This window comes from Muntiacus reevesi, chromosome 2 (genome assembly GCF_963930625.1).
Source record: "Muntiacus reevesi chromosome 2, mMunRee1.1, whole genome shotgun sequence".
NCBI classification, from domain to species: Eukaryota; Metazoa; Chordata; class Mammalia; order Artiodactyla; family Cervidae; genus Muntiacus; species Muntiacus reevesi.
Genome location: NC_089250.1, coordinates 281,001,725 through 281,020,961, shown reverse-complemented (window position 1 = coordinate 281,020,961; position 19,237 = coordinate 281,001,725). Strand labels below are relative to the sequence as shown.

Genomic DNA, 19,237 nt, shown 5'->3' with positions numbered 1-19,237 from the left:
GCCGAGCGACTTCTCCCTTAGACGTAGAACCTACGTATTGCCCAGATTTTTCTGAGTCCCCAGGAGGAGATCCTCAAAACCCTTCTTGGAGAAACATTCCCTCTGCTTCACTGGAACAGAGCCCTGATTTCAGCCTGACCCCAGTACAGCAGTTAGGGGTTTCCGGGTCTCCTCGAGAATCCCTCCGTCACCCACAGACACATCCCTCCCAGTGCCTTCCCTCAGAGGGGCTCAATTGTAGGGGAACCAAAGAAACCAAATTTAATTCACATTAGGCTGATCTGTCATATCTAGTCAGGATCCGTCCATCCCACCAATACCCTCACCCTGACGTTCCACTCACCTTCCTACCCTGGACACTCCACCCAAGGCAGGCAGCTCAGGCTCTGGACACTGGTCTGGGCTATCTCAGCACCTTCTTCTTCCACAGGCACCTTGGCCTTGAGCACTCCAATGGCCATGAGGCCGAACAGGTCTCCAGAGGAGAGCACTGTGGGAAATGCCGGGAGAACAGAGCGGAAGCCCACGGTGAGCGGTGGAGTCGGCAAAGCTGGGCTCAAAGTCAGCTCTATAGAAAGGACATGGCGCTGGTCCCTGAAGCACCACAGACTGCTTGCCTTGAAAGCTGAGTGAACGTCCCTGTGACTGTACACAGGATGGGAACGCCTGGTCCTGTCTGAGATGGTGGGGTGGAGTGGGACAAAACAGGACACTACCTTCTCAACTGCTCTGTGTCCAGGGAGAGCTAGGAAAATGCTCAGTTTGTTCAGTTAAGGAGGACACAGTCGGGAAGGAAAGTCTTCATCCCTGTCTCACACAGACCATCCAGGAGCTTCAGGCTTCTCCCTGCACAAAAGGTGGAGGAGAAGGCTCAGCGCTAAGGTCTGACTTAGACTGGTAAATCACTGATTAAATCTATTATTTTCCTTAGGCCAAAGATGCTTTCAAAGACATCTCCGTATTCTTCTCCAAGGAAGAATGGGAAGAGATGGGAGAATGGGAAAAAATCCGATATAGGAATGTGAAAAGAAACTACGAAGCGCTGATTGCTATAGGTAAGAGGAAGTGCTGGGCGCCTGTGAGCCTGGGAAACATGAAACAGGTCTTCACCCTCAGGGTTCACTTGGCCCGCTCTTAGGTGGCTTCACCTGCTCACAGTTCCCTTTTGTGTGGAGACAAACCTGGAGGAAATGTTTGCAGTTCTGTACCAGAGGGAGGGTGACCTGCAGTGCAGAGCTCACCTCTTGCCTTGTTCTATATTCTCCCAGCACATCCCACAGATTCCCTGACTCTGTGACACTTTCCATTGCTTCTATGCTTTGTTTCCCCTTCTTAGAACAAATGTTTTGCTTCTTTCCAGGTTTCAGAGCCACTCGACCAGATTTCATGCATCCCCGCAGGCAGGCCATCAAGCCCCAGGGAGATGACACTGAGGATTCTGATGAAGAATGGACACCAAGGCAGCAAGGTGAGAGGCCAGGAGGATGTGGACGTGTCTTCCTGAAACCAGCCTGGGCTTAGGTCTCAACTACATCTCAGCCAGTAGCAAGGAAAACATAATTTTCAGCATTCCCAAGTGGCTGTGGCTGAATATTGACATTAGCCTGAATGAAGATGAATGTATAGGTTTTCCAGTGTAATTCTCAAAAGTTTTATGGTTAATATTTATCATTATTTTTAAAAAGAATTATTTTTGCTAAACATTCTTAGTGAAAGGCAGTTAAAGATCCTTTAGAAATAAATTCACCAATCAGATTGGTTATTGGTTATTGGATTAAATCCCTTCAAAGAGGAAATGATTAACATATTATTTCAAGATACATTATGTATATATGTATATAAAATAAAACTCATGATCTTCTTACCCTAAGGTAAAACTAATTCTTTATTTTGATTCTGGGAAAGGGTTTGAGAGAACTATTTATTCTCCATGATCTTTCCCACATTTCACTGACCAGAGATGGCATCAGGTAAATAAAATTAAGTACACCTATTATAAAATAGAAGTAAGCAGCTCAGTTCCTCTTCTGCAGCTCAGTTTAGAAGAGTTAATCTGCCTAGACTGGAGAAACAATTTAGATAGTTCTATGATTCTCCATCTATGGATTTCTGTTCTCCCAGATATTAAAAAATTACTTATTTAGTTTTGGCTGCACTGGGTCTTTGTTGCTGTGGACAGGTTTCTCTGGTTGCGGTGAGTGTCTTCTCCTTGCAGAGCACGTGCAGGCTCTGGAGTTTCTGACACACAGGCTTAGCTGCACCGCAGAAAGTGGCATCTCCCTGGACCAGCCATCGAACCTGTGTCCTCTGCACTGGCAGGCAGATTCTCATCCACTGTGCACCAGGGACGTCCCTCTGTTCCCTTAGGTTATTAAAACTAGTGAAAGGGACATGAAAACCAAACATTTGGTTGTCTGCAAAGGTTTTGACATAAGGAGAGATTCTTAGGGAATACACATGCCTCGGTTCACATACGCCTGCTCGTCTTTATTTACCTTTTTAGCAGTTTCTGAGTGTATGGCACACCGCTGCTAACTATGTACACGTTAGTGTTAGTGGCCGCAGTGCTAATCTCTCAGTCATATCTGACTCTGTGTCCCCATAGATTGGAGTCCACCAGGCTCCTCTGTCCATGGGATTCTCTAGGCAAGAATCCTGGAGTGGGTTGCCATCTCCTGCTCCAGGTGATTTCCCAACCCAGGGATTGAGCCTGCATCTGTTGCATCTCCTGCATTGCAGGTGGATTTTTTACCCCTGAGCCACCGGGGATATATACACACATTGCTGTACAACAAATCTGTAGAAGTGTTACATCTTGTGTGACTGAAGCCCTAATCCACTGAGGAACAATTCTCCAATCCTTCCTCCTCATAGCCCTTGGCAACCACGATTATATTTTCTGTTTCCATGGATTTAATTTAGATACCTCAGAGAAGTGGAATCAGGCCATATTTGTCTTTTTTGTTTGGTTCATTTCACTTAGTATAATATCATCAAGGCCCATCCATGTAGCATATGACAGAAATCTTTTTTAAGGCTTCAAAACATTCCATTGTGTGCATGTGGATATAAGAGCTATAACATATATCTTATATATAATCTTTATCTTTTATCCACCAATGAACATTTAGAATGCTCACACATCTTGCCCATTGGGAATAATGCGGCAATGGCTATACATGTGCCCACTATTTACTCATTATCTTGCTTTCAATTTTTTACGGAAACCCACTCTTGACTTGGATTGCTAGATCATACAGCACTTCTAATTTTCTGTGGAAACTCCATAGTCTTTTCTAGAAAGCTTGCAACATTTTACATTGCCAACAATAGTGTATAAGGGTTCCAATTTCTCCATATCCTTACCAAACTTGTTATTGTCTTCTTATACATATTGCCCATCCCAGAAGGTTTCGATTTGTATTTCCATACCGATTAGTAATATTGAGAATCTTTTCATATATTTGTTGGCCATTGTGTATTTTCTCTGGAGAATTGTCTATTCAATTCCTTCTCTCACTGTTAGTCAGCGCAGACTGCCATAACAAAACAGACTGCATTCCTTAAAACACAGAAATTTGTTTTCTTACAATGCTGGAACATGGAAATTTGATATCAAGGTGCCATCATGGTCCATCAGGTTTTCTTCCTGGCTTATAGGTAGCCTTCAAACTGGTGTATGCTTAATAACCCCTTATCAGGTGCAGATTTTATAAATATTTTCTATCATCATGTCGGTGGCCTTTTCAACTCTGTTCAGTGTCCTTTGCGGCACAGAGGTTTTAAGATTAATCTCATTTCTCTATTTTTACTTTGTTACTAATAATTGTGTACTTGGCACCATATCTAAGAAATCATTGCTGAATCAGTGTCGTGAAGCTTCACCCTTGTTGTCTTCTAAGGGTCTTATCAAGTCTTGCATAAATGTCTTTAATCCATTCTGAGTTGATTTTTCTTCAAGATGTAAGATGTTCATTACTTTGCATATGGTTATTTTGTTTCCCCAGCACCATTCATTACAGGGATTAAGCTTTCCCCATTATCTTGACACCCTAGATGAAGATCATTAGACCATGTATCCAAGAGTTGATTTCTGGCTGTCTATTCTGTTCCATTGATTGACATATCTGTCTTTATGCCAGCCAGCCTCCTCATTGGCTCAGGAGGTGAAGAATCTGCCTTCAGTGCAGGAGACACAGGAGATGTGGGTTCAATCCATGGGTTAAGAAGATCCCCTGGAGAAGGAAATGCCAACCCTGTCCAGTATTCTTGCCTGAGAAATCCCCTGGACAGAGGAGCCTGGTGGGCTACAGTCCAAAATGTCACAGAAAGTCAAGAAGACTGAGCAGCTAAGCACACATGTTTTGCCAAATCCACACTCTTTTGGCTCCTGTACCTTTGTAGTATGTTCTGAAATCAGAGGCCTCCAGCTTTGCTGTTCTTTCTAAGATTGCTTTGCCAGTTTGGGGTGCTCTGAGATTCCGTGTTAACTGTTGGATGGATTTTCTATAGCTGAAAAAACTTCCATTGGGATTTTAATAGGAATTGCATTGAGTGTTTAAATTGCTTTGGGTAGTATGAACAGCTTAATAATATTAAGCCTCTAAATCCATAAACATGAGACACCTATCGATTATTTATGTCAGATTCCTTTCAGCAATATTTTGTAGTTTTCAACATATGAGTCTTTCATCTCCTTAAGTTTATTCCTAATTACTTCATTCTTCTCAATGCTATTATAAATAAGATTCTTTGACCAGTGGCTAGGACTCCACACTCCCAATGCAGAGAACTTCCGTTCAGTCCCTAGTCAGGGAACTAGATCCCACATGCTGCAACAAAAGTCCTGGAAAAAACAAAGAAATAAAAATAAATATTTTTTTATAATTTAGCTCTTGAATATAGCTTTAAAAAAATAAAAAATAAATAGTATTGTTTTCTTATTTTCCTTTGTGAAATGGTCATTCTTCATGCATGGAAAGATATTTGAGTGTTGATTTTGTACCGTGTAACTTTCTCTGCAGGAATTTTGTGTGTGTGGATTTAAAGATTTTTCTGCACATAAAACCATGCCCCTGTGAGCAGAGAGAATTTTACTTCTTTCTTTCCAAATGGAAGCCTTTTGTTTCCATTTCTAACCTACAGTGCTGGCTAGGAGTTCTAATATTATGGTGAACAGAAATTTGATAACGGGCATCCTTGGCTTTTCTTCTTGATCTTTATCACTGATGACTATGATGTTAGAGGTAGACTTTCAATATATGACCTTTATTATATTGCAGTCACTTCCTCCTATTTCTACATTGTTGAGAACTTTTGTCATGAAAGACTATTAAATTTATTAGATATTTTATGAAAATCAGATGAGGCACGGATGAAGTTTCATATATTTTTTTAATTTTAAGAAAACTATGTAATACTCCCAGTGGAACCATGGGACTTGATGATACAGAAATCATTTTCCATTCCTCCTTTGGTAATCATTGTCTTTGTCACTCTCTGGCTTAGAATTATGTGTCCTTAATTAGAATACCCAGAGTTTGGAAACATTTCCCAACCAAAACACTGATTCTCATCGTTTTTTAGGTAAACCTTCTTCGATGCCCTTCAGAGTGGAGCACAGTAAACACCAGAAAGTGAGTATTTCCCAAATCCTGTTGCCAAAATAACCTCCTCATGGATCGAGTCACAGGTGAGAATAGCAGAAAACACAGAGATCCTGGAGACCGCTGCCTCCCTGTCCTGAGTCTTTAGCACAATGTCTGATATCATCACCATCTTTGCAGTTAGTAAGAACAACAGCAGTAGTAGGTTGTTCTGTTGTTACATTATTTTCATAATATTTTAGGCTTCAAGTATTTTATGTGAATAAACTTACTTAAACCTTAAATCAATCCTACAGTACCTATAAGTAGGTATAGAGCTATCACCATTATAGATACAAAAAAAAAAAAGGTAAGAAACATTTGATTATATACCTGAGACCACAGTATCACTGGTAGTGTAATGTAAACCAATGCACGTTCTCTAAACACCTTACAAACTGATTAAAACTTCCATAGTTCTATGAAGCTTATTCATACATCTTTATATCACTCATCTGAGACATGTTTTCAACCTCAGTTTTTTGTGCTTTGCTAGGGAGGCATATGCTAAGACATCTGAATAAGGGAAGCTTAAGGACATGCTGGGCAGTTTGTAGAGTGGACAGTCCAAGATGAAGAAGCTTAAAGATATGCTGGGCAGTTTGTAGAGTGGACAGTCCAAGATGAAGAAGGAGACAGGATCCCTACCTCAGAGCCTCCCACTCCAATATGAGGAAGCAACTTGCAACCCTGATAAGCCTCAGGTTTATGACTGAAAAGCAACAAATAAGAAAATAACAGAAGGACTTCACATAGATTACCTGCTTTTGAGTAGAAACTCATCATCTGGGCATCATTTCAAATGCTCATTCTTGTAGGAGGGAGCAACAACTCCTTCCACTGAGCTCTAATTAGCAACTCTCCTGTTTGTAATCATTTGTTTAGCCTGCCCCTGTGTTGTGATGTTTGAGATCCTAGCCCACACCCATTAGTTCTCAGAAGTCCAGGCCCAGCTCAAAGCCCCTAAGTGCCCCCTGAATGGTTCGTGAGTGAGTGACTCCACATTTAAGCATTCATCTAGGAGTAGAAAGGTCAAAGGATGCTGAAGATAGTATCTGTGAGTTGCACTTGAAATATAGTGGCAGTTTAGGGAATAAATTGATACGTAAGGGATGTACGTTCACGTTCTTACTGTAGTAAATACTTCACACAACAATTTGTTGAAGGCTATTAAATTTCATGTCCACTATAATATTAAGAATTAGCCTGTATACCAATTCATGGATCAGTAAGCTGAGTAGAACCAGCTAGTCATACAGCCTTGTTCGAGGAGAATTGACGAGACCGGCTACTTTAATTCCAAACATTGTCGTTAGGACATGGCAACCTGCAGCTTTCATCTCATTTTCTTTCTTGTCTAAATGTGATTCGGCCGATCGTCTTTTCTCCTCTTAATCTCACTGCTTTGTCACCTTGTTTTCCACATATGTTTTGTCCCCTCTGTAATTTTCCATACGTCCTCGTCCGTCAAAGGGCCACTATTAAGAGAAACCCTCAGGACCTCTCTACCAGCCCTTACCCTCTTCTTTCCCTGACCTCCAGCTTTTCTCCCTGCCTTGCTCTCACTTTTATGCAGAAAGTTGAAGGGGAAGAACCTTAAGATATGAATTCTAGTTTTGATTCACTATCCACGTAGGTCCTTATTTTACACTCCAGTGTTCAGACCCCTTCCCCCCATATCAGGTATTTCCAAGAATTGTCAAAGAATTAACTAAAGTCATGCATGTGAAAACACTTCATAAAGTCCTAAAGAACTAAAGAAATGCATGTTGTCTTTTACTCACATGGAAGAGAATGTCCAGGGCACCATTAAGTAATGAATCTAGTTTGAAGGAATTGCCGGGAGCAGCAGAATCGCTGAAGACAAGTGGCTCCAAGCAGGCTCAGAATCCAGTGCCCCATCCCAGAAAAGCAAGGACCCCTGGACAGCACCCCAGACAAAAAGTCGGTAAGAGAAATTTGGGGAGTTCCTCTAATTAGTTCCTCTAATTCCTGTAGAAAAACTAATAAGCATGGCCTAGGTGTGTGGCAGGGACTTTGGGTAGGCGGGGTTTAAGCTGGACTGATCTGAGACATGAAGTTAGCACTGGGGCCTTGGGAAAATCTTATACAATTTCTGAGATCCTGAATGCTATCTGTAAAGTGAGGATAAGGATACATGACTCATAGAGTGCTTGAAAACCTTACATTAAATGCAAAAGTCTGACACCTACAAGTAGTTCAATAAATGCAACTGTGATAAGAGGAACCATGCTTTGTTAGTGTTCATGCCCAGACCTCTGCTCAATGCCTTACTTGTCATGTGCGCTTAACACATATTTTCTGAGTAGATGTGTCGATGAACTATTACCTAAGTCGGAAGGTTGGGAAGTTAAACCTACTAATGGGAAGTGCAGGAAGCTATCACTGAACTGGGCATCTGTGGTCAGTGGAGCCTCAGTCTCTTGAAACTGTATTTAAAGGGAGAAGAAAGAAAATATAGAGAAGGGACTCCCTGGTGGTTAAGAGGTTAAGACTCCACGCTTCCACTGCAGGAGGTGTTAGTTCCATTCCTGGTCAGGGAACTAAGATACCACAAGCAATGCAGTCTGGCCGAGAAATAAATAATGGAACATGAAAACATAAAATTACGAAAGTAAAAGTTTGATAAATACATATAAGAAAATTTTAACAAAGTGTAGAGATGGACAGGTAGGAGATCTCACACTTTCTGATAAAATGGGACTAACTCCACAGACCCCACCAGCCTTGCTTAGCTTCTGTTCTCCATCTTAGAACTCAGAGAAAAGGAGACTGGAGTGAAGAGGTACAGTCTACGGGAAAGAAAGGGCCACGTGTACCAAGAGGTCAGCGAGCCCCAGGATGACGACTACCTCTGTGAGTGACCCCGCTGGCCCACTCACGGAGAAGGGGCAATGAGGCCTTGGTCCACTAACCTCACCTCACCATTTAGTCCACCGGCCATCCCCTTCCTCTATGACTTGGGGTGCAGGATCGAGGCCAAATGCCATGAATGCCCTAGTTCTTTATGAAGGTCTTTATGACCAGAAACATCACTGTACCTCCTCTCATCCCTGTTCTCACCTCCAGATTGTGAGGAGTGTCAGAACTTCTTCATCGACAGCTGTGCTGCCCATGGGCCCCCAACGTTTGTAAAGGACTGTGCAGTGGAAAAGGGACATGCCAACCACTCAGCCCTCACTCTGCCCCCTGGGTTAAGCATCAGACTGTCGGGCATCCCTGACGCTGGGCTTGGAGTGTGGAATGAGGCGTCCGATCTGCCGCTGGGCCTGCACTTTGGCCCCTATGAGGGCCAGATCACAGACGATGAAGAGGCCGCCAACAGTGGATACGCCTGGCTGGTGAGAAGCACCCGTTTCCCTGTCCTCTGGCCTCTAATCACTTGTACGTGGTGGTGGGTATTTCATGTCTACATATGAGGATGCAGATGGTGATAACATTGTCGTCAATGACACAGTCAGCCCTGTGTACTGTGTGACGTGGGCGTGAACACAGGACTTCCATCTAAAGGTCAGAGGAGAGGTGGGAACACAGTGTACAGACACTTAGACCTCTCTCTAAGGTCAGAGGAGAGGTGGGAGCACAGTGTAGAGATACACAGAAGTGACTCCTCCCTTGTGGAGCCCTTGCCTTCAATGAATCAAGGGACTCAGACTTGGAATGATGAGTAAGGAGCTTACCGTGTGGTCCGACTGGCAGTTGAATCCATGCAGGCTGAAAAGCACCAATGACTACACAGGGAAATAGCTCTTCTATTGCTTCCTACCAAAAAAAAAAAAAAAAAGAGGAAAGCTTGTAACTCTTTCTCTGACCCTCAGATCACCAAAGGGAGGAACTGCTACGAGTATGTGGATGGAAAGGACACGTCTTGGGCCAACTGGATGAGGTGAGTGCAGTGAGTCTGCAGTGTGTAGACATTGAGACTCCCTCCATCCCACGTCCCTTTCCTTCTCAACACGGCTCCCTCAAAAGCTTTCACATCTTCCTTCCTTTTTTCCCTCAATACCATACTCTTTCATTTCAAAAGACACTAAAAAGAAGGAAATAAAAATATGGCATGTGCCGTCAAGATACAAGTCTATATGCTGAACAAAACTGGTGGACTTGAAAACAACTTGAAGCATCTAGATTCACCAGGAACACTTTAACTCACTTAGTGAACACTTCTCACGCCCTTTATGGTGCAGTTTAGACAGTGAACTTCGGTACTGAAGCAGATCACACAACCCATGTCCTTTTGGAGAACATACTGCAGACAGACATTAGCCAATTGATTTTAGGAGCAGTAACCTTATATTTTCTATCTTTGAGTAAGTGCACACGCCAGGATGACCTAACACAGGAGACCTTGACTCTCTGTGGGCAAAAACCTCCTCAGGATTGGTTCCAGTGAGAGGTGGGCCCTGAGGCCTGGGAAGGAATGGGGGGCAGCTTGGCTCTGAGCAGGGCCATTCTCTGAGGGCCTCTCCTTTCATCAGGGCAGGCAGACAGTGAACAAACTATTACTGTTCCGTGTCTCAAGCTATATCAGAGCTCTCTCCAAGTATACGTGGGAGGGGGTGGGCAAGCGAATAGGACCCTGGATACACGTGGGGAGATGGCAGAAAGACTCGGCAGAGAAGGCAGGCTGGGGTGAGTGCTGAGGGCTGCATGTTAGCCAAGAAGCACCAAGTCCTGTGGATGAAAGAGAACTTAATTCAGAGTTTAGAGGAGCTGGAGGTCACCAGCCTCACGGACATTCCAGGTGGAGACGAGTCTGGAACTGGGCTCCGGAAAATGGCTACTTAGGTAAGGAGAGAAAAGCATGGGAATTCACATGGCCTGGTCGAAGGTGTGAACAGAAGGTCCACATGAGGGGCGGCCTCAGAGGCGGAAGGCAAGGAGCTGGGCATGGGCGGACAGAGGAGGGCACTCATCACCTGAGGTTTCTTTCCCTTTCCCGGCCTCGACCCCAGGTATGTGAACTGTGCCCGGGACGATGAGGAGCAGAACCTGGTGGCCTTCCAGTATCACGGGCAGATCTTCTACCGAACCTGCCGGGTGGTCAGGCCGGGCTGTGAGCTGCTGGTCTGGTATGGGGACGAGTACGGTCAGGACCTTGGCATCAAGCGGAAGAGCAGGGGGAAGAGTGAGCTCGCGACCGGGAGAGGTGAGTGTCTCCCCTCTTCCAGCACCCCACCCCATCCTGGGAGCAGCCGTGGTCCGATTTCGAAGCAGAGGACAATCCAGTCCTAAGTCAGTTGAGTTGCAATTAAAATGCCTCAGAATTTGATTCTTTTCATATGACTGTTAGGAGAAATTTTATATTGAAAATGTTAGTTCTAATTTTTAATATTTCATGCAAAAAAATGTGCAACATCACCTTCTGCTAAAAGGCTGAGAAGCAAAAAGCAACATTTCGAGCACCTACCACCTCTCTGCCCTTTATTTGTTTCTTCTTCATTTCCTCCCATTTCTAAGCGACACGTGTACAGTGATGCGCATTCAGTTCCTGTTCCAGTCTGTTGTCATGTGAGTTCACGCTCTGTGACAGACGGGGCTCCACGCCCCGAAACAGACAGAACCACTGCCCTGGGGCAGCAGGGGCTTCACACCAGACAGGGGCTGGTGCTTAGGAAAACCAGCGCAGGGAACGTGCCTCGGGTCAGCGTGAGCAGAGGGTGGGGTGCGGGGCAGGACGGTGCGACAGGGTCTCTGCAGAGATAAGACCTGCGGGGAAGGATTCCAGGCAGGGGAGCAGCCCGTGCCGCAGCCCCAGGACCGGGAAGCGAGGCCATGCCAGGGGTCGCAGGAGGCAGCACAGAGGGAGAGGAAGGAGGCTGGACGGGACACGGAACCCTCAGGGCCTGTATCCACGTGCAGGCCCCAGGGGTCCTCCTGGGTGACACAGAACAACCGCTGGGCTTTCAGCTGCAAGCAGCATGTTCTCTGTGCTAAGACGATCCTTTGGTTCACTTTTGGGAAGAGGCAGTAGCGGGGAGTCCCCTCAGAGATCAGTTCATTGCCAGACATGAGGGGAGAGTGGGCTGTCTGAAGATGCTTGGGAGTGAGTGTGTGAAGGGTCTGACTGGACATGTATTTTTAAACATGGATTCCTAGTGCATGTTAAGTGGATTAAGCCTGAATGAAATAAATGAGGTATGAGTACTGGTGAGGCATGAGAAAGGATATGCCTTTATTTTATGATTTATGGGAAACTGAGAGAGGAGCAATTTGTGAACCAGTTTGGGCAGCAGGAGCCAGACCTGTAGTCAGTGGGACCTGGGCCGCTCGGTCTCGTCCACGCTCAAACCCACTTCCTGCAGAGATCGGCACAGAGGCTGCTCTTTGAACAAGGAACCACAAAGTCAGAATTAGCCACACCTGCTCTAACCACCCCCCGTGCTGCCTCCCATATGCAGAGAGCTCCAGGCCAGGCTCCCCTAACTTAATAGACCCTTTCCCCTCACAGGGAGCCACTCAGGAAATTCCACCTAAGTCATCAAGTCTTATCTCTCAGTAGGGTAGATACCTGGGGCCACTGTGACGTGACTTTTCAGACACCTACACGCGGGGAAAGTCCCTGCAGATCCATCTCTATCAGGAGAGACGCTGCCTCTGATGCAGCTGGAAGGTCCCTATCTGGGTGATATGTAGAAAAGGCCCTTGACACCCGCTTCCTGGATTTCTGTAGATGTAGAGAATAACAGTGGAATGGAAGAGTGGACTGTAAAGTCACTTGATGGGCGACAGATCGTGCACTGTCAACATTTAGATGATGAGTGGGCAAGGCCTGACCGTGGCAAACCAGCTACCTGACAAAAGCTTCCTCTTTCAGCAGAACCGAAGCCCAAGATCCACCCATGTGCCTCCTGCTCTCTGGCCTTCTCCAGCCAGAAATTCCTCAGCCAACACATCCAACGCAGTCACCCCTCTCAGACCCTCCTGGGACCATCTGAAAGAGACCGCCTCCAACCAGAGGATCCCTGCCCAGGCAGTCAAAATCGGAGATATTCCAATCCACACAGCCCGAGCGACAAACCTGAGGGCCACGAGGCCAAGGACAGGCCCCAACAATTGCTGAAAAGCTTAAGGCTGAAGAGGATTTCAAGGGCCTCTTCCAACTCACCCGGAGGACAAATGGGGGATTCTGGGGTGCATGAGAGAATGACAGACGAGCCCGGCACAAGCCAGAAACTGAATCCAGAGGACACAGGCACATTGCTCACGGGGGCAGGGGTCTCAGGGATTATGAGGGTCACATGCGGAGAGTGTGGGCAAGGCTCCAAGGACAGGTCAAGTCTCACCACACACGAGAGGACACATACAGGGGAGAAGCCCTATGTTTGCGGGGAGTGTGGGCGAAGCTTCCGTCAGAAGTCAGTCCTTATCACACACCAGAGGACACACACAGGGGAGAAGCCCTATGTTTGTGGGGAGTGTGGGCGAAGCTTCCGTCAGAAGTCCCATCTCATCACACACCAGAGGACACACACGGGGGAGAAGCCCTTTGTTTGCAGGGAGTGTGGGCGAAGCTTCAGTGATAAGTCAGTCCTCATCAGACACCAGAGGATACACACAGGGGAGAAGCCCTATGCTTGTGGGGAGTGTGGGCGAAGCTTCATTGATAAGTCAGTCCTCATCAAACACCAGAGGATACACACAGGTGAGAAGCCCTATGTTTGCAGGGAGTGTGGGCGAAGCTTCAGACAGAAGTCCCTCCTCATAAGCCACCAGAGGACACACACAGGGGAGAAGCCCTATGTTTGCAGGGAGTGTGGGCGATGCTTCAGTCATAAGTCAGTCCTCATCACACACCAGAGGATACACACAGGGGAGAAGCCCTATGTTTGTGGGGAGTGTGGGCGAAGCTTCAGTCATAAGGCCAATCTCATCTCACACAAGAGGACACACACAGGGGAGAAGCCCTATGATTGCGTGGAGTGTGGGCAAAGCTTCCGTCAGAAGTCAGTCCTCAACAGACACCAGAGGACACACACAGGGTAGAAGCCGTATGTTTGTGGGGAGTGTGGGCGAAGCTTCAGTCATAAGGCCAATCTCATCAGACACAAGAGGACACACACAGGGGAGAAGCCCTATGTTTGTGGGGAGTGTGGGCGAAGCTTCAGTCATAAGGCCAATCTCATCTCACACAAGAGGACACACACAGGGGAGAAGCCCTATGATTGCTTGGAGTGTGGGCGAAGCTTCTGTCAGAAATCAACCCTCATCAAACACCAGAGGACACACACAGGGTAGAAGCCGTATGTTTGCAGGGAGCGTGGGCGAAGCTTCAGTCAGAAGACCCATGTCATCTCCATCTCATCTCACACAAGAGAACATACACAGGGGAGAAGCCCTATGTTTGCGGTGAGTGTGGGCAAAGCTTCATTCAGAAGTCAGATTTCATCAGACAGCAGAGGACACACACAGGGGAGAAGCCCTATGTTTGCAGGGAGTGTGGGCAAAGCTTCAGTCACAAGTCCATCCTCATCAGACACCAGAGGACACACACGGGGGAGAAGCCCTGTTTGCAGGGAGTGTGAGTGAGTCATGAGCAACAAACCACACCTTAGCCACAGGAGGATTTCTGCAGCCACCCCATGCCTCAGCTCTAAGGGGGCCTCAGAGGAGACCTGTGACCCCTTACTGTCCCCACGAGTATGAGGAGAGAATTCCCAAGTGGTCCAGGGGTTAAAACTCCAATGCAGAGACCTACGTTCAATATTTGCTTGGGGAACTAGCTCCCACATGCTGCAACTAAGACACAGCCGAGCCAAATTAATAAATATATAATAAATATTTTAAAGAAAGCCTGTGATAAGCACAGAATTATTTGTTAAATAGACTTTCCACTTTCATGACAGGAGAAGAGGGATATAAACCGCAGAGGGTTCCTTAGGTGTTCTGGAGATGTTCATGCCAATTGCCTTCGTGGTTTTTTAGGTCTCCTCGTCTAATAAATTTTGTCTCCAAACAAATCTGAATCCCAGACTATGTTCTCATTCCCCCCTTAACACTGACAGCATTGGGGTCCAGTTAGCTGAACCCCTGGGAAGGCATAATTCTGGAGCCAACTCAGTTAGGTCACTGGACAGTCAATCCTGGGTCCAGGGAGAGGAATGCAGAGTGGAATCAGAATCACCAGGGAAGGGAATTCCCGGCCTCCTGGGAAGTGTGGCCTCTCCTCCTTATAGACCCCGGCTCTCCTTTGGCCTCTCCTGGTGACCCTCTGCTTCCCTCTGACTTCTGTAGCCGCAAAGGTGAAGGCCACATGCGCGCGTGTGTGTGTGTGTGTGTGCTCGCGAGCCTGACTCAGCATGGGCCGTCTGGTCTCTGCCGCTCCCTCGGGGCCATCACAGCATCTGGACTCCAGATGCGACCACAGGGGTCCAGGTCTCAGCCCTGCCCCCAGCAGCTGTTAAGCTGGGGCAAGATGCTCAACCTCTCTGTGTCTCTATTCTCATCTGTGATACAGGGTGGGAGCACCAGCATTTTGGTCTGATGTGTCAGCACAGGCGGAATCTGGCAGAAGCTGGCTGAGAACGCAAGCCCCATCTGTGCTGTCCTTTGTGTTTTTCTCCTTAATATTTTTTATTTTTTAATAGAAGGATAATTGCTTTACAGAATTTGTTTCTTGTATGTCCTCCAGCCCCCACACCGTCCAGGTCTTCAGAGCTAGACGAAGAAGGGGCTGTTCAGGCACTATGATGCCCTGATGAGGGGGTGTGAGGTCAGGTGTGCTAAGGGAAGGTGACCTCCCTTTGCACCCCTGCCGTTCCTGCTGACCTGGGCAGCCCCAGGGCCCCTCCACAGACAGGCAGCGCCCACAGTCGTCCCCCTGCTGAGCACAGAGCCTGGAGCCGCGTTTGCAGGAAATCCCCGTCCGGCCCCATCCCACCCCCACACGGAGGGTCCTTGAAGCCCACACCGCGGCTTCTCTATGCATGGGCCTCGTACCTGTGCCCGTGCGCTCTGGTCAATGCTGTCGCGACCTTGAAATTCTTAACCATGGAATAGTTCATCCTTACACTTCCCTTTCATGAGTGAAGTCTGATAGGCCCCGGGGTGTGCTGTGAGCAGTGCAGACGCTCACACAGCACTGGTCCCGGGGTGACCAGGCTGCACGAGGGGACAAGGTGGACACAAAGCCCCCCACCCTGGGTGAGTGAGGGTGGGGACAGCACCAAGAAGCCAAGCTTGCTCAGACCTGGAACCTAGCTCCAACACAGAGTGAGTGCAATGGCATTCTTAAGGTCAACCACACTCTCCCCTCTGTGAATGACCTCTGCCCTGGCCTGATCCTTCCAGAAGGGGTTCAGGAGGCTGAAGTCCGCCCAGCCACCAGAAGACACCAAGGGGAGAGTGGGCCACGGGGCGGGGGGCGGAGGGTGCGAACTCCAGGACTCGGGTCAACGGCCCTCAGTTCCCTGCGTGTCCCAGGCTTGTGAAGCGTCTCTACATGAACCGTGTCAGTGATAACCACCCATTATTATTTCCCGGTTTCTATGCTTTCTTAAAGGAACGTGTTTGTCTGTGGCTTGGTTTCCCTACAGGAAGGGAAGCCACGTAAAGTCCCCATGTTCTGTGGCTTCAGGCCGGGGCCACGGGAGGGAGAGTTAGGGGTGGTGTAGGCAGAGGGGCTTCAACTGAAAATGGTGGGGACCCAGAAACATGCAGGGGCTTCTTACCTGCACCTCCCACCAGAGCTGGGCCTGGAATCCCCGGGAAGGCTGAGCAGGTCAAAGCTTCTCCCTCCCCTCCCATCTGTTCCCCTCCCCTCAAGAAGCTGACTCTTGGGGCCAGCCCACAACACGCCCAATCCCCCCATCACCCACAGCGCCACACAGGCCCTCCCTCACAGAAGCGGGATGACCTGGATGGTGGCAGGGATGCTGTGTGACCCCAGAGCTGGGGGTCTCAGCTGACCTTGAGCAAGTGGGTTGGTGCATTACACAGCCTCCCAGCCCAGGGAGCTGCCAGCAGCCACAAGCCGTGATCTGAAGAGGAGCTGGGAGATGGGGAGTGGGGATGCGAGCTCTGTGAGGTCCCGTCCTGTCCCCAGGACAGTGGCCAGGCCCCACCTGACACCGTGACTGCCCTGCCCGGGCACAGAGGGCGCCAGCAGTCATGGTGCGGACAGCCAGCTGCCTCCGCAGCACGCTCCACCCTGACCACAGCGGCCCCTGGCTGTACCAGCCCCGCCTGCGCGCGGCTCTGCTTGGCTGTCAGGGCTTGGGGACCCTGGGTGAGTCGGTGAGGGCAGAGCTCCAGAGGCCAAGCCTGTCTTCAGCCACCAGCCCTGCCCTGCTTACGGGACTCATGAGTCCAGCCAGTATCTGAAGCCAAGATGCCTTTGGGAGAATGACACCACAGACGCTGACCTCAGAGCTCAGACTCCTGAAAACTTACTAAACAGGTTATTTTTAGTCTTTTTTTTCAGGGGGATGTTGGCAGGAACCGTGGAGGGAAATGACTCCCTTGGTGGTGTTGTGGTTAAGAATCCACCTGCCAATGCAGGAGACACGGGTTCAATCCCTGACCTGGGAAGACCCCACGTGCCGTGGAGCAAAAAAGTCCGTTCACAGCTACTGCAGCCCAAGAGCCTAGAGTCTCTGCTTCCCAACTAGAGCAGACTCCACAGGGAGAAGTTCAGCACAGAAACGAGAGAGCAGCCCCCATGCTCTGCAACAAGAGAAAAGCCCGCACAGCAGCGAAGACCCAGCACAGCCAAATATAAATAACTAATCTTTTTTTTAAGTAGGAGATCGCAGCATTCTCTGCTGATCCAGAGGCTAGGACTCTGAGCTCCCAGCACAGGAGGCCACGTTCAAACCCTGGTCAGGGCACTAGATCCCATATGCTGCAACTGAAGGCCCTGCATGCCACAGCTAAGACCCAGCGCAGCCAATTAAATGAATACTTAAAAGTAGGAGGCTCTTCATCTGTCACCAGAGAAAACTGCAACATTTTAGGAAAAGAAAAAAAAAAGATTTTATTTTGCAAGTGCTCATGGTTCATTGCAAAAATTTGCTCATAATATGCAGCTGTTTGAAAAAAAGAAATTTAGAAAATACAGAAACTAAAACCCACCCATAAATGTGTGGGGAACATCAATTACTGCAGCATCTGGCCACCACACACGGGAACACACGTCCGTGTTTTTCTTCTGCAAAGAAGCTTTCAGCCTCCACCCTCCTTCGCACCAGCCTCTGCTCTGCTCACCGAGAAGACTGCTCTTTGGCCTCGTGACCGGGGGGTTTCTGTTGAACTCAGGGAGGTGGTGGAGTAGGGCTGTGCGGTTGGGGGCACCGTCTGGCCTGCAGTGAGGAGAGAAGCAAGAGTGCTCCCCCTCTGGGTCCAGCAACTCTAGGAGCCTCGGGGAGCCGCCCGGGAAGAAACCTCTCAAGCACCTTCCTTGCAGTCTCCAGAGTTACGCACATCCCACGTCTCGGGGTTCAGTTGTGGGTTAACAAGTCCTCGCTTGTTGGACAGAAAAGTGTTTCCACAGAGAATCTGCCCAGATCTTGGCCTAGTTTGGTTCTCTTATTGGACATGGAAAGTGTTTCCACAGAGAATCTGCCTGGATCTCGGCCTCAGTTGGTACAGATATAACAGGCAGTACGTTCAGGGCTCAGGGAAGCTAGTTCTGAAGCTCTCTGGGTTTAGGGCTACAGCGCCTCCTCACCTCCACCCCTTCCATGGTCATGGAACCTTCTGTTCCAGAGGAAGGTGTTTGGCAACATCAGCCACAAAGAGACATACTGAAGAGGAGAAAGGCCACGGCAGGCGGGGCTGGGTGTTCCTGGGGGAGCAGAGGGGCCTTGGACACTCCATGCTGGACCCCTCTCCCACCGGCTTCTCCTTCTTCTCGCCGGGTATGCAGCTTTCACCTCCGGGGTGCCCGCCAGTGAGGGGCTCCCAGGACACCAAGCTGGGGTTGGCGATGGGGGAGCTGGATGCCAGGGAACACGAGACCCCGCAGCAGGTCAGGACACTGTGGACGAGGGCCGGCCTCACTGACCGGTTAGGCCCTGTGCATTCGGGACACCCTCTCTGGACCCCAGGTGGAGGTGCTGCTGCTCCCACGGCCCACCTGCGTCTCAGGAGGTGGAAGAGACTGGGTTGTCCTTCCCACCTCCTGCCCAGAGAATGACACAGGCCAGTTTCCAAAAGTGGGAGCAGGGTGGGCAGAGTGAGTCTTGGGTCTCACAGGGTCCATGTGAAGAGGGGTTTACTGCTCCCTTGATCCCTCTTGGTTGGTTCCCCTTCTGTGTTGTCTTCACACCAGATCTCGGAAGGACGAGGCAGTCCAGGTGCCCACAGCATCACTCGCCCAGGTGCTGACAAGCCTCCTTATTTATTATGGGAAGGGAGACAGGATAGCTGGTGTGACGCTCCCCTGGACCAGAAAAGACACCTCCTCAGCTGTGTCTCTTCTACCCCTGGCACCCAGGTGGACAGTGGGTGCAGAGCACCTCCACCTGGGATCTGGAGAGGCTGTCCTGAATGGACAGGGCTAACTGTCCATTGTGGCCTCATGGGGTATGGGCAAGAGGGGTTCAAACTCCTTTCTAAATATTTCAGACAAC

The 19,237-nt window shown here is 48.5% G+C and overlaps 1 protein-coding gene across 1 annotated transcript; it reads left to right on the top strand.

Moving 5' to 3' along the window:
• Positions 1-459: 459 nt before the first annotated feature.
• On the top strand, positions 460-13,652 carry LOC136161852 (histone-lysine N-methyltransferase PRDM9-like). The gene is made up of 10 exons (XM_065926977.1): positions 460-528; positions 932-1,055; positions 1,361-1,468; positions 5,587-5,636; positions 7,437-7,593; positions 8,421-8,522; positions 8,736-9,007; positions 9,485-9,552; positions 10,622-10,815; positions 12,487-13,652. The coding sequence occupies exons 1-10, from the start codon at positions 460-462 to the stop codon at positions 13,650-13,652; spliced, it is 2,310 nt and encodes a 769-aa protein (XP_065783049.1).
• Positions 13,653-19,237: the final 5,585 nt, after the last annotated feature.